At 40.0% G+C, this 25,466-nt stretch overlaps 1 protein-coding gene across 4 annotated transcripts in view; it reads left to right on the forward strand.

The window, feature by feature from the left end:
• The first annotated feature begins 2,737 nt into the window (after positions 1-2,737).
• The window catches only part of LOC135210172 (zinc phosphodiesterase ELAC protein 1-like), a 109,647-nt gene continuing 86,918 nt past the window's right edge, over positions 2,738-25,466 (forward strand). Inside the window, exons 1-2 of one of the 4 annotated variants that reach the window (XM_064243001.1) lie at positions 2,738-2,914; positions 6,816-6,913. In XM_064243001.1, coding sequence (XP_064099071.1) covers positions 6,832-6,913 — 82 coding nt within the window. In that variant the 5' untranslated portion in view covers positions 2,738-2,914; positions 6,816-6,831. Of the gene's footprint in view, positions 2,915-3,346; positions 3,390-3,634; positions 3,719-3,789; positions 3,868-6,815; positions 6,914-25,466 lie in introns of those variants that run through there. The other 3 variants (XM_064243002.1, XM_064243003.1, XM_064243000.1) reach the window with 3 other exon arrangements.

The following is a 25,466-nucleotide window of genomic DNA, read 5'->3' on the forward strand; positions in this document are numbered from 1 at the left end:
CCACCGCTCCTGAGGAATACCTCTTCCAAAAGCATCCCTCAGGAGAGGTGGAAAATACATTCTGCCTATGTGAACCTCTCTCGAGAGACTGGTAAGTTTCCAGTCCTGTGATTGGCTTATCAATAGCCAACCAGGACTGGCCTAGACATCAATGCACGGTTGATGTGAATCTACTATGGTAGATGTAACCATCTTGATGTAGTATGCAGTATTGTATTGTATGTTGCTCATGAATGGTTAAGTGATTGATTATGTCTATTAAAACTGTGTCACAAAAATGATAAGCAAAAAGAATATAAGACTACAGAAAGAAATAATAAATTAAATGTTTCAGTGAATTGTTATGGACGGCAGAGACGACATATGGGCTTACTTAAACCCTTAATTTAGTAACTGCTTCAATTTATTATCATCGACAATTGGAGTGACCACTCTAATCTAACTTCAGTTTTTAATAACCAACGCTCTCTAGAAGACTGCAAGTTTTCTATTTGATGTATATTTTTGTTCTATCGAATTTCTATCGAGAATTTTTAGAGGTTATTGTCGCTATTTCAGAAATAACCTATATAAATCAATTTTTTAAAACCGTTCATCTATCTTTTATATAGGGTTTACTCGTTTTCATAATTTTTTCTCATTTCCTCGCTGTTTTTTCCCTCCAAACTCGCATATACTTTTTCTCCATCGCTTTTCAAAAATGGTTCCTGGTGGGTCTCTTATTATCATTATCAATATTTCTCCCCCAAAATATCACTGAGTAACGAAATTATAATTCTTGTGTTCAAATTTTGCTGGGCGCAAACCCGGATTTTGTAGAGTGCGCTCTGTTCAAACCATAGAGTGATAATCACTATAGTGGCGATATCCCTATCGAGCGTGTGACCTCGAGCGGCCATATTGAAATGTCTCGGTCCAGCTCATAGTACTATATACTTTATGACTATTATTTCTTTTTTATCATCTTTTTTACTATTATTATTATCTTATTATTAATATTATTGTAATATTATTATTTTACTATTGCTATCATTGCTATTATTACTTGACTCAACAGAGAAAAATTACCTTACAAAAGCAGGTTGGCTTAGGCACTCCAACCATTGTGGTCAAGGCCTAAGCATCTGCTCTTGGATTTAAGCAGTATCTAGCATAAATGGTTCCTGTAAATTATAGGACTTTTTTTTAGCATACAATCACTGAGCACTAACTAAACAGTAATGTACAATCACTAAACACTAGCATTCACAATACACTGACACTCATTAACTACTTACACTTAATATACACTCACACTCAGTAACACTAAACACTGAATACACAACACTCACTATACACTAAACACTCATAAAACACTAATCACTCACTATACCACAAACACTCAGTAAACATTCACTAAAAACTAACTTAATCCTAAACATTCATTAAACACTAAACAATCACTAAGCACTCACTATACATTAAACATTCATTAAACACTAAACAATCACTATAGCACTAACTATACACTAAACATTCATTAAGTACTCACCATACGTACACTCAACACTCACTAAACACTAAACAGTGAATGAACATCAACTCATCACTCATTAAATGCTCAATAAATATTTACACTCACTTAACACATACATTCACTAAACCCTATAAACATATACTGAATACTTACACACTAAATATTCACTTAAACATATAAACACACACTAAACATTCACTAAACTCTAAAGACTCACTAAACATTCACTGAATACTTACACAGTAAACATTCACTGAATACTTATGCACACCAAATATTCACTAAACACTAACATGCACTAAATCTTCACTAAAGCCCAAACACTCACTAAACACTTTAGCACACAAACATTTACTTAAACCTATATAACCACTCACTAAACATTCGCTGAATACTTACAGACCAAACAGTCACTGAAAATTCACTTTATAATTACACACTAAACATTCACTAAAACTCTAAAGACTCACTAAACATTCACTGAATACATACACAATAAACATTCAATAATATTCACAAAACAATACTAAACATTTACTAAACAGTAAAGTAAACATTCGCTAGACACATTCATATGCATTCACTAAACACTTGCTCAATAAACCCTAAAACTACGCTAAACACTTACTCATTAAACATAAAAAAAACTTTAAAAATGACCGCAAGGCTTTCATTGCAGCGCCGCCGCTTTGGTGGAAGACCACCCATCTACGTAGTACAGGATTAGAGCATATATATATATATATATATATATATATATATCTATATATATATATATATATATATATATATAATATTAGTATATATATATATATTGAGATCGCATCTGTAGGTGTCATTAGTTAGCTTCGCCGCCATTTTTTAAAACCCGTTTCGTCATCACATAAAAATATTAAAATGCAACAGTATAAGTATGTTGGTAAAATTGACTCATATAAGTTGTTGGTGGTAAATTGACTCATAAAATAGTTGTTTTGAAAGACAAAAACAGTTAATCAGTTTGAAAGTCTATTACAATATAACATTTCAGCGGAACGCTAAACCCATAAAATACAGTAGTGATTTAACGCCATAATGAGTGAATATCGACGTACAATACGAGCAAAATATAAGGTTGACGGTGTATTATTCTAACCTAATATTATCTTAGTCTAAGGAAAACCGTATTAGGTAAAAGTGACATAGCAGATTTCATTATGAAGAATTCTTGCTCTTGGTGGCGAAATGGGGTTTTGATGATGAACAGGATTATTGATGAAATGGGGTGTGTCACCGTGTATCGGTAATCGGTATTAAAGATGTTCCTCAACATGTGTTTTGTTATGGTTGCCTTAGTTCCTCCAATATCACTCTACGAAGTACGAACGCTGTTCCTGCTGATACTTGACTCCTGTGGAAGTAGGTGTAGACTTGTTACCCACACAATTGTTTTTAGTTTCCCGTTCAACATTTTATGTGACGCTGAGGTCACTGTTGATTAGGAGTAGCTATTTTCTTGATTATTCTTGTTTGATTTGAACTTCCTTCCTTCCCACCTTTAGCTATTTAGCAACAATACTTTATTCTACCACTTTATTCATTATCAGTGTAGTGTCAGTTCCAAAACCATTACACAATTACTGTAGGCAAAACGTAACATTCCAAGTAAATAGGTAAATCAGTGGTAGACCCTTTAAATCCTCTTCATAGTACTATTTAAATCCCTCTCTAAGTGGCAGTTTCCATTTAACTTTATTTACAGTTTTCTTGGCCTTAATTCCCCCAATAATTGTCGCCACTTTACTAAAAAAAGGTCTTAAAACAATATATTGCTACAATAGTAGTATAATTTTAATTTATTACCTAATTTAACGTGTTCTTATTAACCGATCAGGTAATTTTGGGTACCTAGGTTTATAATAAATTTTTTTTCTGCTACCTGAGGTGGCCCATGAATTAAATGGTTTGATCAGGAATAACCAATTCTCATCTTTAGGGTAAATGAACAAATGGCCTCCTGGCGACCACCTGGACGGGAGCGCGACCACTTTTTGATAGGAAAGTAGAGGTCTAGAGGTGTTGCTTCCACGGGTTATGGCTCGTGACTAATGTCTATCTTGGCCTAATGTCTATCACATATAGTTTTTGTTTGGGAAGGTGGTCGCGCTACCGTTCAGGTGGTCGCCAGGAGGCCATTCGATCATTTACCCTAGCAATCATTCGGTAACAATAAGAGCTAGGGCTATACATCAATTTTAAACTACATAGGCTAGCCTTGATTATCGTTATTCATGACCTTCAGCCTAGTCTGGGTGCAGAACATTCAGATTTGTTCTTGTTCTGTCTGAGGCTGTTCTACCTATGCCCAATAAGTATGGGGTCTCTAGTGCGAAACTGCGACATATCCAATTTGGAGAACCAGAAAGCTAGTGGATTGCATCAGCAGGAATGTTTGACTAGAAATTGCTTTACTACCTAATTTTTAGGTATGCAGTTGAAAGCATACACACTCCATCTGTCAAATCTATAGGCTCCACAAGTTGTAAAGCACTCTATGGGGTATAGCCTAACCTAAGTTAACGTAGGGACAGGATCGGATCTAAATTGTTTATCCCCTTAGTGGGACAAGTAAGCGCTGAATGGCCTTTGCTGCCCCAGTGCTTGGTGTTACACCTAAACTTTATAAAACCAACCAACCTCAGTGGGACAAGGGGCTTGACCTTTTATAGGTATTCCCTTAGTACCAGACGTAGGCTAGCCTTAGCCTAGTTTAGAAAAGATTTTAATGTAATTTTCTATCAGATCTGAGTAACCTATAAATTTTGATGTAAATGGAGGGGTCACATAGACTGGCCTTGGCTAACCAGACCTGCTTGTTACCTGACCTAACCTTGGACGTTGTGCCCTTACCTGTTACCCCCCCAATTTAGTCATGATCCTTCCATAGGAATGCATACTAGGTACCCCAAAACTCCAAAGCACAAGTGTTTCATAATCCAAATTAAATGTCTCATTACATAGTAACATGATGCAGTTGATACTACTAAGCTAATTGACCAATGGGCTTCTCTTTAGTATCTCCTAAATGACCTTTCAATTTTAAAGATAGGGGTTTTATGAATTGTTGTTGACAAAGTTGGACAAGTTCTGTTTTACCTGGGAGGCACATTTTACCAATGGGCACCATTGAACTTAGCCAAGTTATAGTAGAAAATTAATTGTCAACCTTTACCAAACCATGTCCAAATGTTAATCAATATTAAACTCTGTTGTCATTTTATGCTTCATACTGATAGAGTACATATTGGATATCCACTTGTTATGTTTGTCTCTCAAAATATACTTAATACAGCTATCTATTGTACCTTGTGTTTTACTGGTTTAAGCTTAATTTAAAAAAGGAGCATCTTCCCCCCAAAATTTAAAAAATCTTATTTGAATTGAAATCTTGAAAGTAGGATAAACAGAAACTGGCCTTTCAATTAGTATAATGTATTAAACATAAGTACCCATCAGGTGTTTCATAGTGTTTGTCCAAAATACACAAAAGACCAGCATTTTAGGAGTGTTGACAGACCCTGTGTTCCTACTGAAATACAAATCATCTCCTCTTTTCGAAGTATTCTGAGCATGAGCTGGAAATTGTATTTTAATCTTGGTAACCAGGTGGTTAATGGCATGAGGTAGGTGAGTTTGAGAATCTCCCACTTAGCCATCGTAACCCAAGCACCTGTGCTGTGGCTGCTGTTGAGAGTGAACGTCTTGATGTTCTCGTCTCTGACAACCTACATTGTAGCTGTTTCAAAGAGTAATTATTGGTGATTGGTGCCCTTGCTTCATTTAGAATGCTGTATCTGGAGCGTCTATGGTGTCCTTTGTGTTCATTAGCTAAAGACCTTCTCTTGGCATTCCAAGAGACCTCTCCTTCACTACTTTTTTTTTATTACTTAGCCTCTGTGAAGAGGGTCACTTCTGTTCTTGTGAAAAAGATCAGCCTTGTTGACCCTTCTTTTGCAATTGAGAACAATATCCTTTGGAATGGGTCTGCACTGGGATACTTTTAACTTTCCCTAAATGCAGTGTTGACTTGTTAGTGTAGAGGAGGTATACTAACACTCAGGACTGCTTAATCCACTGGGCAGTATCCTTCAGAGCCTCTCTTCGGTCCACAAAAGGGGCAGCAGCTAAGTCTTTGGGGGGCAGTTACACTTGTGACATTGGAAATGGGATAAAGCCATTAGTTTCCAAATACCAGTTAGAATCACAGCAGTTTTCCCAGCCCTTTTTGACCTTCTTCTCAGCCTTAACCTAAGAAGTAGGTAAAGGGAGGAGGATACTAATGATGCCATTCCTCCATTGCCGCTGCTTTGGGTACAGGGTGCCTGTCATACCATTGGACAACATGTCAAGTGACAGGGGAGCCAGAATGAAGGGTAGACTCTTTGGGGCAGTCACGATTTCCTCGCAAGGACTGACACCCATCCTGTCTCCTGTTCCCAGAATACTGTCGAGGATTGCTCAAAGCGCTTTCCCAGTTGGCCAAGATGAAGGCGATTAGCATTTCTTCCGTGGAGGGAAGTTGATTGATTGAATATGAGTCATCAGTCTCAGCCAAATAAGGTTCCACTCAAAACTCATTTCAGGATGGGAACCCAACATTCTGTCAGACTCTGTGCTCTCTGTGTACCTAAATACCTAAAAAATGTATATTTCTAGATATCAGCCATGATGACTACATATAGTACATCCACTTTGTGGTAGAACAGTCTAGTACCTGTTCAGTGTCAACTACCCCACAGTGTTCATGCAAGTGTTCTCTTCCATGTCTGCTGAGGCCCGTTTGAATGGCAAATATATTTTGTATTTTGTAGGCAATTGGTTGATCCTGTCTTCCTCAGAGTTGCTGTTATAGTTAGCAGCTCTCTAGGGAAAAGGGAAACTACAAGTTATAATCCTTTTACCCTAAGGAACAAATCTTCATAACAGATGATAATTTGTTTTCTTGTTGGCAAGAATCTCAATCTTTTCTAGATGTACATAGTATCCATATTTTATGCATGATTCCACTTCTAACCATCCTAACGTTTGCCCCTTTTTTGCTGATGTAATAGTGAGAGGGTACAATCAGAAGAATGGGTGGTACCTATCACCTCTCACTTACCTGCCATTACCTAACTAGTACCTTTTAAGCAAACTTCATTGACTAAGCTAGCTTGCTCCATGCAATATCCATATGAAATACTTAAAATTTGTATGTATATGAAAATGCAAATTATGTATACTTAGAAAAATTGCAATACTAATCGGTTGTTCAAACTAGTTTCAGATCATCCAGTATGAAGCTTTATTTCCTTGGTACGGGATCCAGCTATCCTACCAGAAAACGAGGAGTTTCATCTGCAGCACTCCAGCTTGACGGTATTGTAGGAAATGGATTGTTCATGTTTTATGTCAATAATTATGTGGTACTGTATAAATTTTGTTTTATATTTTTTAGAATCTCTTTCATTTGAAGTATTAAATTTCACATAATTAACTTACCAAGTAATTGCACAGGTTTACTTTTGTATTCGCATGACAGCTAAAATTTGAAATTCATGGTAGCGATTCATATGTTTTTAGTGTAGGCAACCACCCCTCCCTCTACCAGAGAACTATTGGTACAACAACACAGAGAAAATCACTTCTTCTCTGCTGTCGTTCCCCCTCAACCTGGGACCATCTTGATGTGGTGAGGAGGCTCTTGAATCCCAGGAATTTGTTCCTGGGTTCAAGTCCAAGAGTCCCATATATCATAATATTTCTTTAGGTTAATGTTTGTGGAATTTTCCACTTTTGCAAAACATTTATTGGACCTGATAAATAAGGAAAGATATAAAAGTTAAATACAGTAGTACCTCGAGATACGAAAGGCTCAACTTACGAAAAATCCAAGTTACGAAAGCAAAGACGAAAAATTTTACTGCTCTACATACGAAAAGTTTTCAAGATACGAAAGGTTTCTGAAAGTCCGAGATTCGCCCCATAACAATTTTGAAACTCGCGCCGCACGCCGCCATCTTAGTTATAGTAGACTCGCCACCATCCTCCTGCTCTCCCATTGGTTCCTGATGCTAGCCAAGCCATGAGATCCTTCTCTCTAATTGGACAGCATCCCTCCCATCATGCATCTTCTATACATACGTACTACATGTTGGCGTGCTTTACCTCGGCCACTTCGCACCCGAAACTTTACCGTACGCAATCGGCATTCGTTCGCTCCAACGATTTCGTTTAGTAACGTAAATTCGTTAGTGATTTCGTTGCAGTACATACATATTATCGTGTTATGCTACTTTATCGTGTTGTGAGAACGTAACTTAATTACGTACATTACATAGAGTCATGGGTCCCAAGAAAGTTGCTGAAGTTCACAGAAAGAAGAGAATGCTTTCTATGGAGACAAAAATTGAGATAATAAAAAAGTATGAAGCTGGCTTGCGGTTGAGTGTGATTGCTAAGGAATACGGCCGAAATCCGTTGACGATAGGCACCATCCTTAAGCAGAAGGAAGCCATCAAAGCAGCTACACCTTCCAAGGGCGTCACTATTTTGTCCAACAAGAGGAGCCATGTGCATAATGAAATGGAAAGGCTGCTTCTTGTATGGATCGAGGACAAAGAAATCGATAGCGATACGATAACCGAGACGGCAATCTGCCAGAAGGCCAGTGCTATTTTCGGCGATTTGATTGCCCAAGCCAAAGACGACGGGGGAGAGGGGACATCAACGGCAACCCCAGAGTTCAAGGCTTCTCATGGGTGGTTCGAAAAATTCCGTAAACGGACTGGCATCCATTCGGTGGTGAAGAAATTGAAATTACGTAAACTATAAAAAAGTAAAACGAAATGTAAAAATAAAAAAAAGACAAAATAAATTTTATTTTAAGTTTTTTGTAAAGTTAAGTGTTACAGTTTTGTTAATGAGTTTTGTAAAGTTTAGTTTGTTTTTTGACATTTTTTTATGTGTTTCGTAAAGTCAAGTGTACGTATCTGCCGTTTGTCCTCCTCCTCCTCCTCTGCCGCCACTTTCGGAGATAGCCTCACTCGATAGCTAAGCTTCGACATTTTACGTTACAGTATTAATATTTCTTGTACACTAATATACACTTTATTTACAGGTTTGGATTTTTATTCTTAATTTAGGTATTGAATGGTCCAAATTGTTGTAGTATTTCATTGTTTATAGGTCAATTTAGCTTTATTATGAAATTTAATGGGGTGTTTTTGGAGGGCTTGGAACGGATTAGCCATTTTACATGTAAAATGTGTTCCAAGATATGAAAAACTCATTATACGAAGGCCGCCTCGGAACGGATTAATTTCGTATCTCGAGGTACTACTGTAGTGGAAATTATGGTAGGACCATCAACTACCCGATAATGTTTGTACCTAAGGGATATCAATTCAATATCTCAAGGGCAGAACTATTCTTCAGGGCTGGACCACGGATTCCAGGGGGTCTAGTTTTGGGGATAGGACTCTTGGCATTCTATCTGGTTTGCCCATAACATGATTAGGGAGGGGATGATTGTATTCTTGTAATACTCTCAGTCCTACCAAGCAGGTTTAGCTTACACTTGGGCCACACTAAGGACCTTTTCACACAATGCATTTTGCCAACGCAGTTCACTGCGTTGCGGTGATGCAGACAGCAATTGACTTTTACATCTTATAGGGTCGTTCACATCTTGCGTGTGCGTGAAATTGCCACTCCGTTGTCGCATAACATGTGTGTGGTATGGAGGAGTTATGGAGTTCCATTTGACAACGTCTGTGTGTGTGAGAGAGAGAGGGATGGTTAGTGATTGAATTGGCTGTTGGTGAGTTCTGGGTTGTCTGCTGGTGCAGCTGGAGTTGGCTGTTAGAGTTCTGGGTTTTGGAGGCAGTCTTGAGTTAGTCTTGGGTGAGAGCCTGTGATAGTCAGTAGCGTCGGCAGCAGTCTGTTGAAGGCATTGAAAGTCAGTTGAGTTTTGTGTTTTGTTGTTTAGTTGTTCTTAGGTTGATATTGTTGCTTTAGAGTTGTTGTGCTTGTGCTGTTGGATTTGTTGTGCTTGTGAGTTTTTGTTGAGTTATATGTGAGTTGTTGTGGTTGTGAGTTGTTGAGGGTTGTTGTTGGTGAGCTGTTGTGATTTCTTGGTATTGTTGGTGGGTGTTTGTGTTGCCTTTTTGTGTTGGTGGTTGTGTGCAGTGTTTTTTTGTGGTTGTATTCCTTGTTTGTTGTTGTATTGTTGAGTTGTGGTTGTGTTCCTTGTTGGTTTGCTGTGCTCTTGAGTTGTGGTCCTTGGGTGTTGGGTTATTGTTGTGTTGTTGGTGTCTGCGACCTTGACCGGCAGACAGCACAGCATAGCCCGGAGTATCTGGAGTTGGGTGAGTACATGTGTTTGTGTTTTTTTGTTCTGTGTGTAGGTGTGGGTCAATAGTCCTGCGTATATTCTGTAGTGTAAAGAGGAAAGTGTGACTGAGGGTGAGTTTGGTAGCCGGATTGATTAAGTTTATGTGGGGGGGGATTTACCCGCTTGTTTTTTAAGCTTGTGATCCTGCGGCATTATTTTTTGGCGCCTGAACAGGGACTGTTGGTGCAGAAGCTGCAGGACGATTGGGGTAGTGAGTTGTGTTATTGGTGGAGAAAGTGAGGATGGAAGGGTTCTAGGAGATGGAGAGGCTGAAGGAGGAGTTGCGGTTGGCAAGGGAAGCTAAGGAAAGGTTGGAAGTGGAGAATGAGAGGTTAAGGGTAGAGTGTGAGGAGCTGAAGAGCGAGTTAGAGGAAATGAGAGGAATGCTAAGGAGTCCGAAAGTGGAAATGAAAGAAGAGGTGAAAGGAGCGGAAGAGAGAATGGTTGAGAAAATGGACAAAAAATTTGGGGTAAAGATGAATGCAGTGCAAGAGATGATGCAGGAAATGATGAAGGGATTCATAGGAGAGGGAGCTGTAGGTTTCCAGCACTTTCAAAGGCTCAGTTCGTTATTCTCCCAAACAAGAGAGCCAGGTTTTGGTGCCACAATGTTCATCTAGGAAATGCTTGTGTTCAGGGCACCATTCTGTGTCAGTGCGCCCGTCTCATTTTCCTGAGCACCAATCTAGGACTCCAGAGTGCCCGTCTCGTTCCGAGCACCCACCTCATTCTGGATGGAGCCATCTTCTAAGCGCTCAACACCATCCGAGTGTCTGGTGCCAACACCCCGGTTAGTGCCTCGAACCTATTAAGCGCCAAAGTTCAGCGGAGTGCCCAGCTCCCAATGCTTCTTCGCCTGCTCTTGAAGATCCTTCCTTTGTTCATATTAAGAATGGATTAGATGATGTGCTGGGACTGCTGCATAAGGCTTCCTCTGCATCTAAGCCTTCTGAGGAGTTATCCTTGTCTCCGGTCTCTTCTGAAGAGAAAGAAGTCGTTCAGGAGCCCCCTCCTACAGCATACGCTTTGATGTCGAAGTATTTTCTGGTCACTTTTCCTTCACATTTTCAACCAGCAACCCTAGCTTCTCCAGCTTTGACATTTCTTAGGAACCAGTCAGATGCTAGACTGCTGCCTCAGATGGTACTTTCTTCCTCTGCAAAGCTGGCATTGAGAGATGTAGAGGATTGGTTGTCTGTGAAGAGGGAACAGGGGAAGGCTACTTTTGCCTTTCCTCCAGAAAGACTGACAGCTAGGAGATTTTCGAAACTTTGACAAGAGAGGTTGTAATGTATTTTTGCATATATTTTCCTCATTTACATAAGTGGAAATGCATATTGTATGAAAGGAAGGTATCTTGTTTTGTTGTATTTGTATTTAGTCAGGAAAAGCGTTGTGTTTAGTTATTTCATGTATTAGTTTGTAAGTATGCATGTATAGTGGTCACCCCGTATTTGCGGGGGATGTGTACTAGACCCCCCTCCCCCCACCCCCCCGTGAATAGTTAGGTCCCACAAATAGTTGGAACCCCTATAAGAATGCTTCTTAAAACCTATTTTGTTAGTTAAAACTTGAGAAAAACCCAGTAAAAATGCTTATACATGGTTTTTTTAATAGTTTTATCACAAAAAGTGCATTTTATGATGAAATTGATAAAAAGAACCAGGAATTTGTGAATATTTCTCATAGAAAAATACCATGAATAGGCAAATTTTCAGCGAATAATGTCGGGAAATGTTCCTGAGAGAAATCCGCGAATCCGGAGAATGCGAATATGGGGGGTCCACTGTAATAGCTTTAACTGCTGACCGTCTGTTGCTTGTTGTTGGTCCAGTAGTTAGCTGAATACACTGGGTGGTTTGGTCAACCACAGTTGTGGGCAGTCTCGCTACATCAGCCAGAGTGTTAGGTTGTGCAAAATTGTCTCATGGACTCTACCATAATTAAGACAATGAGAAGTCATCAAGATCTCTATCATAATCACCTAAGTATTCTCTGTTCAAAGTTCATGTGGGGAAAGTGCCTTCAGGGGATATGCATATATAGGAGGGTAGTTTTCTTATGATGTGCGTTGAATGAGAATTACGAAGTATAGACTGTGCTGGAAGCCAGTCTCATATAATTCAGGCTAGGATAGAGATCTTGTCATTCACAATAAGGAATCTATCATTCACAATCTTTACTGTACCTCCTTTCATATTCTCTTTCTTCATCTTACTTTCCACCCTCTCCTAACACTTAATTCACAGTGCAACTGCATGGTTTTCTTCCTGTTACACCTTCCAAACTTCTTACTATTGATTTCCATTTCAGCGCTGAATGGCCTTTGGCCTAAATTCAATATTCAATTCAATGTCATTTAAAATGAGTACATATAGTAATCTGGGTGTCGTAGTATGGCTTAGACCACAATTTGGTTGTCATGTTCCAAGTCACCTTAGGCCATATGTTCCCTTGTGATTTGGAATGCGCTATTTATTACTAAGCGAGTAGTAATAAAATGGTGCCAGGTGCCATGACCAGGATTACTATGGTTGATTATTATATCAGGGATTTTTGTAGTTTGTGTATGTGAGATACTCCTTGAAGGAGCATTTGCAGAAGGTCCAGCAATTGGATAGTGAAATATTGGATTTAACGAATCTGCAGAGCAGCCTGACCAGATTATGATTCAATCAGAGTATATCCTAAATGTAGGCACTGAAATTCATAGACTAAATTCCTCCATTATGGATCTTCTAGCTGTAAGAAATGAACCTAGTGCACCAATATTACCTGTCAAAGCTAGTGTAAAGCTGCCTAAATTAGACCCCAAACATTTCAATGGTGATGTATCGGAATGGAATTTATTTTGGGAACTATTTGAAGTATCAATGCATCAATGTACTGACTTTGCAAGTATACAAAAGTTTTCTTATTTGAAGGGCCTATTGGAAAGTGAGGCTTTGGAACTGATATCTGGTTTGAAATTAGGAGATAAATATTTACAAGCAGTGAACTTGTTAAAAGACCTACGGCAGGAAAGATGAAATCAAGTTGTGTTTAGTCAAAAAAACTCTCCCATACTGAGACTCCTAACGCAGATGCAGAGTTGCTACAAAGATTCAGCACACAATTTGAATGCTGTATAAGATCATTGGAGAGTGAGGAGCTGGAATTAAATGAGTTTTATACCATCTTGCTCTACACCAAATGTACCCAGTAGCGTTAGTGAAATAATAAAACGTAGGTGTGGGGAAGATTGGTTAAAATTTGATCCCTTCAAAATGTATCATGAAGAGGAAATACACAATTTTAGGGCTTTACCGCAGACTGAAACAGTAAAAGCTAAACCCTTAACTACAGTATCTACTTTCACAGTAGAACAAGGACAGTGTGAAACCATAAAAACCATCAGTGGGGCCAAAAAATACAACCAATGCCAAAGTAAACCAGGTTAAGGGATGTGCACTTTGTGGAGTCAACCATTTATGGACATATTGTAAGACTCATGTAACCAGAGAAGAAAAGATATAAAAGCTTAGAACTCTGGGCCTGTGTTTCGTTTGTGCATCCTGTAAACATTTCAGTTCCTATTGTGGCAATCAAAGCTGTATCAATGGTTGCATTATTAGACATCATCAGACTAAGAAAGGTGGGGTACAAGTTGGAATGCTCTCTCTGACAAATATTGCACAGGGAACTATCACAATTTTTTAAAGTAAATTGTATTTTTCCTAACTATACAAACCTGAGGTCCTTTACATAAGGAATTAATTTCAGCGTAGGCTGGAATACATCTGTTAAATTCTTGAACAAGGTAGTTAGGCAGTAGCTACCGTCTGGTAGGCGGGTAGGCCCACCTACCTGGATGTAAACACTTCACTTTGCCTTTGGTCCCAGGTTCCAGATTGAGGGGTGGCATAAGGTGGGCATTAATGTCAAGGACCTCAGGTTTGTATAGTTAGGAAAAATACAATTTACTTTTAAAAATTGTGATTTGTTCCTACATGATATACAAACCCTCGGTCCTTTACATTAGGAAGACTCACTGATTGGTGGGAGGAATGTAAGTGAGCCCCCAGAGCTGACTGGTGTTCAGCACACCTGGTCTATTCCTCCTGGTCATAAGAGCAAGGAGGAGTGCCCTGCCTCTGACAACTTGATCGGAGTATAGGAGCTGCATGATCAAGAGTTGTACTTCTGGGTCTTTTCAAAATGAATAAGGAATCGTAACTCATCCGAAAAAGGGCTGGGAAGAATATTTAGAGTCAGAGGCATTAATGCAAAGTTCTGGGAAGGGTTTGCATTATTGCCAGTCTCCTTCCCCCTTTTGCTAGAGAAGGGAGTGGGATTGCTTCTATGATTCTGATTAAAAAAAATTGGAATCTTGATGTCTAAGCCTACCGCATCAAATGCCTGACCAGCCATGGAAGCCTTTGAAGAGCGATGTGAGGAGGTGTCAGATGATGAAGACAAAGACGATGACCCATGTGAAAACTTGCTGCAACACGGTAATGGAGGGTGCTATGTCTTGGCAAGGGACTGCACTGATCAAGAGCAGAGAGTTTGTTCAATAGAGTGGAGCACTCGTCTTGGCAGAGCTGGCTGGCCGAGCAGAGTCGAGTGAGCTGAGCAGATCACCACTACATAATTATGAGTGGTAATCGTTGGCAAAGAACTATTGCTTCTTCCCAATTAACTGTTTTCCTTCGAGACTGAAGCTCCAAGAAGAAGAATAAAGAGGAATTCTGTGCCTACTCCAACCCTAATGTCCAAGACATGATGACGGTACTTGACCATTCACCTAGAACATGTTGCATGCAGTACCAAGCTCTGCATAACTCCAAACCAGACTGAAGAGCAAACTCATCTGTATACATACTGGTAAAGGCTAGTCTTGCTATCCAAGCACTTGTGATAGTGAGCGCTCAGCAAGCACTAGAATTCGTAAGATTTCCCCTGCTTGATGAGAAAACCCGTTTCTTGCAAGACAATAATTGGGTGAGCCTTGTCTTGCCTTGGTTCTCGGCAACATGATGCTAGTAATTCCAAAGAATTTAAGCGCTCGGCGAGACCCCCAAATTTCATCAAACGATCATTGGGGAGGGGCCCCTCCTCGACTCCTGTAGAAATTGAGGAGGAACAGGCATAAAAACCAGTCATATATGCGATCATTTAAGACTGGGATGCGAGTACAATTCAACAGAGTATGCAACAAGAACCCATAGGGGATTGCGAATAGAAATCTGTCCAAAGGACAGAAAGAGCCAGGGAGAATGTAGTCTCCAGGTGTTCAAATCCTAAGAATCTAAATACCAGATGTTGAGACGGTGAGAGGTCTCTCCGTCATTCACAGAAGATCCTTCCTCATTAATGTGGACATACATCCAGTGGGACACTAAGAGCCTTCCAGGAACGTAGTCCCTAAAGCTGAATCCTGTGGAGAGCACTCAGCAGGATCCCTCCTATTCACCTCACCCCTCCTGGTGTAGCTATAGGAAGTAAAGGGAATAGGTGAGGAAGATTGGATTCACTCACTCTACTTGCTAGCAGAACTAGCAGGAGAAGCAAGTTGTGGCCAGCCATCAACCTGCAGTGATGGCCATGAAGTGAGTCTAGGAGTGTGTTCTTGTCCAGGAGAAACGCTCCTGAGGATGATTGTGAAACTTGCACAGCAAGAAAAACGTTCACCGCCACCAAGACCGGTCGGTCACACGAACATGGCCATGGTCTGGATGGATTTGAGAGTGCACCTTACTGGTGAGGGCCGGTACCGTTCTCCGATGCGTGCTAGTCCTCGTCAAGGCCAAAAGCCTCGAGGACTGAATGGGAGACCCCCTACTGGTCTCACCATGTGCACGGTCCCGTGGGACTGTCATGTCAACCCTGGGTACCGAGCGATCACCAGCAAGGTGTGAGTAACCTGAGCAACTCACTTCTTTCTTCCACTCCATGCCTGAGTCGTAACGGTGAGCAGACTCAGCGTCATCGACTCTAGATGTATGCGAATCCATAGATTTACATGCACTCAGGGAATCTTGCGAACGAGCGCCCGACACGGAAATAGTCTTACGAGCAGAACCTCTTGGACTAGCAGCAGAAGTGCAAACCGAAGTTTGTGCTTCTTTAGGTACCAACATGCTAGATCCTGGGAACAGTGTGAGGGTTCCTGTTCCTGAAGGAACAGGCGAGCCAACAGAAGTCCCAACTGCCTCCTCAGTTTGACCAGGCAGACCCATAGGAAGTCCTGTGATGGGAGGGGGCGGGCTACCTTCTCCTTGTTTGGCAGGGAGCCTTAGAAGTCTAAGGGAGGAGATTGAAGAAATATGTGATGATTACAAAGTGGAAGATGACAACACTTGATGAGCTCTTTTCCTCCTCGACCTCTCCTCCAAATTCTGCAAGACTTCTTCTACAGGATGAGGTACATTTACGAGCAGGAATAGCGTTAATGATCACAGGGCAGCAGTGAAGGCTTTGTCCAGTGACAACTCTCCAGGATAACTGTGGCAGATTAATATAATTTTCAGCAGGGGAAAAGTACACACACTGAAGAACCAATATCATAGCATGCTACGAGTTACAGGTACAATTCCGAGGTTAGGATAGCCAACACAAAGAGATATCCAACCATCTACTGCTGTAATCGACTATCACCACTGTTAGCCTGTAAAAGAAAGAAAATATGATTTTAAAAAAATAAGGATACTCCTCTCGCATCCTAGGGCACCGCTCTCCAAAATGAGAGGAGATCCCTCAAACACCGACACCACACGCCCGCCCCCTCTCTCTCTCTTCATCCAATAAGCTATTGAAAAAACGAAAGAGAAGAGGAAATAAAGGGGAAAAAAATGACAAACCTCCAAAGTTCCTCTCAGTAATTTCCAAAGCGTAAGCATAAATTCCAAATGAATACACTGTCTCGCCCTGATGCTAAAGGGCGAAAATATGTAATGAGGGTGTAGGCACAACCTTGCCACTGACCCTTAGCCTGTAAAGTAGAAAGGCGGCTTGCAAGGCTATCACAAAAATTGGGTTTGAATATTAATTATTAAATTCAGTTATTAACATCAAACACAATAAATTGGAGCCCCGTATTCGCGTTCTCCCGATTCGCGGACTTTTCTCTGGGACATTTCCCCACATTATTCGCGGAAAATTCGCCTACTCACGGTTTTTTTCTATGAGAAATATTCACAGATTCAGGTGTGTTTTTTCTTTATCAATTTCATCATAAAATGCACTTTTTGTGATAAAACTATTTAAAAAACCAGGTAAAAAAATTTTTAGTGGGTATTTCTTGAGTTTTAACTAACAAAATACATAGGAGGTTTTAAGCATTTTTATGTGTTCCAACTATTTGCAGGTTCTAAGTATTCGCGGGGGGGGTTTGGTAAGCAACCCCCGCGAATACGGGGGACCACTGTATATACTATATGTATACGTATAGTATCATTCAAAATAATAAAAGAAATATCCCACTGGGAAAATCATGATTAATGGCTAGTCAGCAAGAGCTCACAAACACGACTTCACTAGAAGACGGCTTAAGGCAAAGTGGAATGTTTACATCTGGGCAGGCGGGCCTACCCACCTACCAGACTTGTTAGGGTATTTCTAGATGTAGACATCAATCTACCATCCCAGCCTACCAGGCAAAGTGGTCAATCTTCCACAAGTGGTGCAGCAGCAACTCAAATAGCAGACTTCCTTCTTTTTCATTGAAACACCAAGAGACTCTAAACATCAACTACAAGAAGCTACAGGGTGATGTTGGAGTCGGTTTTTAAACATAGGGGTCTGGATTTAGCTGCTAATCATGACTTGAGTGATCTCATTAGATCTTACAAGACATCTAAGCAGGCGAAAGACAATTCCATCTCATGGATTCTAGATGTGGTTCTTAAATAGTTAATGGGACCTGCTTTTAAGCCTCTGCTCCATTTCTCTTAAGGGGGCCGGCCGGAACCTCTATGTATGGAGGTATAGGGCGAAAAATGCAGTCATGAAAAAATTCATGGAGCTTCATATGGCAATTGAGAATACGTATACGAAATATTTCTTCAAAATTCCTCTTACTTTCGTAGTTACAGGGTAATTAGTTAACGTAACTCAATAAGCCTAAAACATTGATCCGTACAAGAAAATGCAATACTGTATTTCTTCTATTATCGTAAATTTTGATAATTATTGTCAAAGAAATTGGGAGAAATGGCATCTGTAGACATTCCTCGAGTCGAGAAGGAGACTTCAGGCTCAAGCTACCAAGTCCAGTCCTGATTTAGTGCGATAACAGACGTCAAGTGTCAAGTAGTCTACACGTTCCATTTCACGTCTGACTTTCGCCTGCTTTCACGTATGTTTATGTATGTTTCGGCAAGAATTTCATCATGCCAATGAGGAAAAGACAAGGGAAACATCTCGCTAACATACAGACGAAGAAAAATCGCTCAAGTATTATTACAGAATATCATAATATATGCGTAGTTAGTGAAGAGAGAGGGGAGGGTTGCTTAGTAACGCCCCCGTCTTGCTTGACAGCACACGTCACACTGTGCCTAAGGCTACGATCTTTGAGCAAAGAGATCTTCATTTATGATAAATAACAAAGTTTTGGTTTTTTAATACCCAAAATGGAATATGAAATTCATAATAATCATGATTTATTAAATTGTCTTTGTAAAAAGTGTACGCCTTCGAGTTTCACCTCTTGACATTCTCTTGCAATTACGTTTGTTTATCTTTGTTTCGGGCAAGAATTTCATCATGCCAAAGAGGAAAATACAAGGAAAACATCTCGTTAACACACAGAAGAAAATTTGCTGTAATAAGCAGAGTTAGTGAAGGGAGAGAGAGAATTGCGTAAGAAGGATTGCCCCATCTTGCCTCAAGCAGTGCCCCAGGCTGCGATATATGAGGAAAGGGATCATCATTTATGATTAAATTATGATAAATAAAATAGTTTTGGTTTATTAATACACAAAAAACAAATATACATTCATAATAATCATTATTTATTAATATTGTCTTTATAGAAATACGAAGGAAAACTTTGAACGCCCTTATCTCAAAACTATACTTATTGACCTTCAAAATCTATCTTCAATTTAGTTTTAAAGCTATAACATTGGAATTTGGTATATAACTCAGAAAGACATTATAGAACAATCAAATAGAGCCCTTTTTTCCAATTTTTTGTTTCGTATTTTTTTATAAATTTTTTTCTTGTGATTTATAGGGTTTATTTTTTTACCATATTGAAAAATTCATATCTAGCAAAAAAATTACTTTTAGAAAAAAAACTCTCCATTCGATTGGAGGTCTACATCAGGTCTATATATGGTAGTAATCCCAGGTCTTAATATTAAATATCAAGGGAGGAGATAGAATTTGAAAAGTGGTTATTTTCGGGATAAATCGCCCTGGCGTCACAAAACCGAAGGTCAGAGGCGAAAATCATATGCGGTTTGGAGATGTCCCAAGTCACCTTATTAAGTGGTATGAATATCAAAGTCCTGTCCTTAAAAAAGGGCATTAGCCGGCCGGCCCCCTTAAGAACCTAATGAAGAAGACATTATTTCTAGTAGCTTTGGCCTCTGTTAAACGAGTAAGCGAGCTACAGGCCATTGACAAACTTTTTGGATTTTCACAAGGTATGCTGTTTGCTCCTTCATACTGGGATTCTTAGCTAAGAATGAAGCTCCTTCCAATCCTTGGCCATAATTGTTCTCTATTTAAAACCTCATGGATATTATAAGTCCAGAAGAAGAAGAAAGGGTCCTTTGCCAGTAACCTTTGATGTTCCATTAAAAAGGCATCCAGACCTATGTTCAAGAATGCTCTGTCTTTCTTCCTCAGAAGCCTTATTATAGAAGCACACACACATATTCATGAAGAAACTTTTCCTGCTATTAAAGTAAGAGCACACGAAATCAGGGCTGTCGCCACTTTGTATCCTTGTAGACATAATTTGTCTCTTTTGGCAATCCTCCAGTCTACATACAGGAAGTGCAATTCCGTTTTTGCATCACACTATTTGAAAGAAATAGAAACAACCTTTGAAAACTGTAGTAGCTAAGGTCTGCTTTCGGTGGCCATTGTGTTATTAGGGGAAGAAGCATAAGAAGCAATCCTTCCTACCAGTAACTTCTTTGCCTTGAATTTTTGGTGTTGAGTTTCACTTGGGGAACCTGGGGGTACTGGCACCTTGAGTACCCACCAGTCGGTGGTGGTATGATGGTATTTTCATTTTTATGTTTTCAGTGTATAAAACATTGTTTTGGTCGGAATATTTAGTTGGTACTGTGCCCAGGGCAAGGGCAGTTTTTTATCTAGTTACTTTGTGTTCAGAGTACTCCTTCACTCTAAAGTCCCCTCTCAAAAGTAGAAGACTTATCACAGATGCTCCACAAGTCACTACAGGTCAAGAAGAGCAACGACCAAAAGGCAGTAATCACCTGCTCTAGCTCCTACCAGGTAAGGATACAACAGGCTTTTTATCAAGGCTAACAGAATTTTCTGTTTCAAATTCATAATTGTTATTAACTGTGTTTAAAGCAAATAGGTATGTCCATTTATCCCACCACCTATCAGTGTGGGATTCAGCTGTGTAATTACTGGGTAAGTTACTTATGTGAATTCAGCTTTGTAATTACTTGGTAAGTTAATTATATGAAAATGGTATTTTTTTCATAATAAAATTATGTTTCACATGTAGTACTTACCAAGTAATTACAGATCAGAGTCCCCCTCCACCCCTTAATGGGCATTAAGCAAAAAATAAGTGATTTACTTTGTGGTTTTGTACGTATGGTTCCCCCTGTAGAGGGCGGGGTAGTTACCTACACTAAAAGCAAATGAATCTCTATCGCAAATTTCAAATTTTAGCAGCCTTACGAGTAGAAAAGTATAGTTGTGTAATTACTTGCTAAATATATGTGAAACAATTATATTATGAAATTACAATTTGTTCATGAAACTTACCTGTCAGATATATATATAGCTGTATTTTCTGAAGTCCGACAGAATTTAAAAAAACTTCCGACACAACGCAGTGGTCGGCCAGGTGGTTAGTACCCATTCCCGCCGCTGGGAGGCGGGTGATCAGGAACCATTCCCATTTTCTATTCATAATTTTTCTGTCGCCGGTGCTGAAAACACCTGTTTTTCAGTACCGTCCGTTCTTAGGATTTTGGAAACTTCATTGCCGCTAAGTATCCTAATTGTCTTTTGATTTATTTACTTGGATTTGTGGCTAGGCATACGCTATCTTAAATTGATTTGAATTTGATTCATTTTTCATAAGATATCTGAATCTAGTTAGGCTAGTTTCAGAGTGGGTTGTCTGCAAAGATAGGGTGTGGCTACCAAAAGCTTCGGTAGATCCGCACTTGGTATGCACGAGGGGTATGGGTCTTGCTTCTTTGTTGAGATTTGTCATGTAAGGAGTGTGAGACTTTGTCTATTCCGTAAGGAAGACGTATGATTCGTATGTACGCAATTAATCAGTAAAACATGTCTAAAATTCCGTAAGGAAAAAATATGATTCGTATGTACGCAATTAATCAGTAAACAACAGTCAGGGTAGTGAACCTGCTAACCTTCCTGTAGACTTTATTTTGCCGAACCCTATAGTATCGCCTACGGGTTATGAATATGTCTGCGAGAGGTGATCGCTCTCCTTCATTGTTGTGAAGAGTGCTACTTCTGTTATTGTTACTCCTAACCCTGTAATGTTGCCTTCGTGGGCCCTAAAACGTGTCTGTAGAGGTTATTGCCCTTTCTCTTATACTCTTTCGATTCGTGAACTTAGAATCGAAAGTGCTTGCTTTAGAAGAGCAATAGTGAAGTGGCTAAGTGCAGTGACAGTGCCCCTTGTGTAGTGGGGGAGGGTGCGTCAGATCGGCCTTATAACGCCTCTAGGTCTAGACCTCTGTCGGACTCCCAGGACCACAGGGAGAGGGCATGTCGAAAGCCGCAGGAGGGTTACGAGGAACCCCCACCGATCTGGCGTGCCTTCGGCAGTTTCTGATGAAAATCCCCAGACTGCCAAACGTTCGTGCACGTGCACGAATCCTGAAGGATTGCTTCTCGTCCTCCCCGAGGCGTCCTCCCCGCGCAAGGGTTGGAGCTCTCGGAAGGACTCGCGCCCTCTAAGAAGCTTTAGAGAAGAGGACGCTTCACGTCCCTCTCTCTCGTCAGGAGGGAACGTCAGATCCGCCCCATAACGCCTCTAGGCCTGGACCTCTGTCGGACTCCCAGGACCAGGGAGAGGGCATGTCGAAAGCCGAAGGAGGGTTACGGGGAACCCATCGTTCTGGAGAGGGAGGCTTCAACCTTCCGGACTCACCAGTGGTAGCTTACACACTCCCCCTGAAACCCCCCCCAAGAGGCGGCGCGAGCGCTAAACCACGCCCCCTTGGGGCGGTGCTAATCAGAGACGAGCGGGTTGACTCGGCAAAAGTAGTCACAATTTTGAAGTTGACTTCGGCATAGAAGGTTCTCTTTTCCCTCCCGCTCTGCCCACTGCTAAAATGAAGAGGCAAATTCTTTCCTACGTGGATGTTCATCGGCTGAGTGACGACTCCAGCGAAGAGGAGAATGTAGACCGTAACAAAAAACGTCCACAATCGACTGCAGGAAGTGAAATGCCTTCAAATTCTGATATCGTGAATATGTTACTCCAACAGAATCAAACTCTCATGAAAATTATTCAGAAAGGGTAAGGTTTTAAATTCTGTTTACAACGAAACCGGCATATGGAAACAGCGGAGTTAGACTTATGACGTCACAAATGCAAATGGCGGCCCACATACGTAAAGTTTGTTATTGTTTTGAATGGTTGGAGCAGCCAGTTCCGAACGTAGCGTAACTGCGTAAGTAGCGTAAGCAAAGCATGTGCATGATTACTACATGAAATAATGATAGAAAACCAACTAAATGCTCCAATTTATATATAACAAGCTTATAACTAGGTATACAATACAAATTGCTTGCTTGACACATCAAAACCACGTAGCTTAATAGGTAGTAGGCTAGGCCACAGGTAAGTTAGGCTGTTCGAGTTCACGTTTCTCATTTTAAACCTATCGATGCTAGCCTAGGCCCTGGGGGCGATCTGCAAAGAGTTACATAGGAAGCAGGTCTAGATTATGTTAATAATACAGATACATACCTTACATAGTCACTTAATAAGGCCCTGAATTAACCTAAGAGGGCTATTTGAGTCGTGAACCCTTGCTTGACTTCAGCCTTCTAGGTCCGCTGCTGTCCATATTTACGATACTGTGAATAAACCACTTTAATTAAAGGTTGGTAAATAAATCACGATATAAAACATTCAACTCGGCAGAAGTGGTTCACCTGCTAAGAAGAATGAGGCTCCCCCTCCTACTAAACGCTCGAGACGATCACCTGAATTACCTGAAAGTGCAAATTTAGACCTCTTTTCCTTTTATAATAATGAAGATGAAAGTGATTATGAAGATTTCAACCTTCTTACCTTCCATAAACCCATTCCTTCATATATTTCCACCAATTTCAAAGCTGAACCATCTTTTCATAGAGAAGGGAAAATTCAATTAAATAACTCACTAGTAGCATTAACTTTCAGTGAAGGCCATAGTGATAACATTGATAAATTCTTTGTAAGTAGTCAAAATAAGGAGTTTTCAGACTTTTTTAAATTAATAATACTCCAAAGTTGAATTTCTGGCCTGAAGGTAAGATATTTGATGACACCCACAAGAGAAAATTTTTCTATGACATAGAAAATATTAAGAATAGTAATTTCTGCCTTTCAGGGCATGCAGCACTGGCACACATAGTGTACCCCTCCAAAGTAAATGACATTGAGTTCTTGTCCAAGATTATTATTGGTCCCCTAAGGTAAGAGCATAGACCTTATACAAAATTTGATAAGGAATTTCAGAAGTAGAGCACTTCCTAGATACCTCAGGAAGAGATAAGAGATCTCATAATCAAAGCAGACATTAAAGAAGTTTGGAATTTAACTGAAGACCAAAAACAGCCATTGCTGCCTGCTTTCGTAAGGGTCCCCTCCTCAGAGGAGGGCAGCAAACTTCAGGGGTAGGAAATTCAACTTTGGGGGCAGATTTCAGGGAAGAAGGTTCAGTTTCCTCAAAGGTAACCCTAGCTTTAGATTCAAGTCTCAGCCGCTTAGAAGAGGTAATAGGCGAGGTGGGTACAGGGGGGTGGGGGAGGTCCCAAAATGGACAAGCGAATAGTTCAGGAGCCAAGAGAAAGGAATAAAAATAAATCATTCTCTATCCTAGAAATTGAGCCTTGCTCCACAACCAGGTCAAAGAGAGGTTTTTTTTTCAGCACTAGGTTTTTTATGCACCAAGAGCACAAAAGCCTCACTCAGCGCCAGACCAAGATGTTTGCTAGCACCAGAACATGAGTTTTTTCTCGGCACCAAAGTTGATAACGAGGTTCACTCGCACCAGTTGATAATGAGCTTTGCTCCGCACCAGTTTAATAATGAGCTTTTGCTCCGCACCAATTAATAATGAGCTTTGCTCCGACACCAGTAATGAATTTGCTTGCTTTGCTCTGCACCAGACCACCATGACATTGGGCCTAATGCTATAAATAAGGATAGAAAGTCAAGAGACCTTGCCTTTGGCTCACCCAATGAATAACTACTCCCAGAGCCCCCAGCGAGTAGGATAGGTAAGTCATTACTAATGAACATTGATAGTTGGAGAAAGCTTCCTAATGCCTCTTTTGCTTGTAGAATTATCAATGAAGGGGTGAGAATTCCATTTAATAATAAACTAAAAGCCCAGAGATCATTAAAAAAGGGTAGGTAAAGATAGATTTTATTCAACTAACAAGCGGAAAATATTGGAAATATAATGTGACAGACTGCTAAAACTAGGAGTCATAGAGCAGATCCCCAGAACTTCCTTTTACTTTTCCAACCACATATTTTCTAAATTAAAACCAGATGGAACAGTAAGACTAATCTTTGATATGAAGGTGCTTAACACCATGATAAGAAAACCTTCCTTTACCATGCTTAAGGCCAATACAATATTTCCCCTATCTACATCTAAACTCTTGGGCATGCAACTAGATTTAAAGATGCTTATTGGCGGACATTCCATTACATACAAGTAGCCAGAAATTTCTAACCTTCAAGCTAGGTAAAAGGAAGTTCAAATGGACTGTGGTACCCTTTGGACTAAAGACAGCTCTTATATATTTTTCAAAGATAATGTACACGGGGTGATCAGTATATTAGAACGACATACAACATCTTAATATTCAACTATCTTGATGACATTCTCATATTAGCAAAAGATTATTTAAAATGTAAAAATCACATTCAGTTAGTCATTAGGATATTGTCAGACTTAGGATGGAATATCTCTTTTAAAAAATCTACAATTGAACCGGCTCAAAGAATTGAATTTTTAGGAGTGCGTTACAATATGATTAAGAAAACTATGAATCCCATTCAGAAAAACATAGAGAAGTGTATCAAATTGGCCAAAGCTTTCTCCAACTCTGTTAAATCTGACCTTCACT

This window comes from Macrobrachium nipponense, chromosome 39 (genome assembly GCF_015104395.2).
Source record: "Macrobrachium nipponense isolate FS-2020 chromosome 39, ASM1510439v2, whole genome shotgun sequence".
In the NCBI taxonomy this organism is placed as follows: Eukaryota; Metazoa; Arthropoda; class Malacostraca; order Decapoda; family Palaemonidae; genus Macrobrachium; species Macrobrachium nipponense.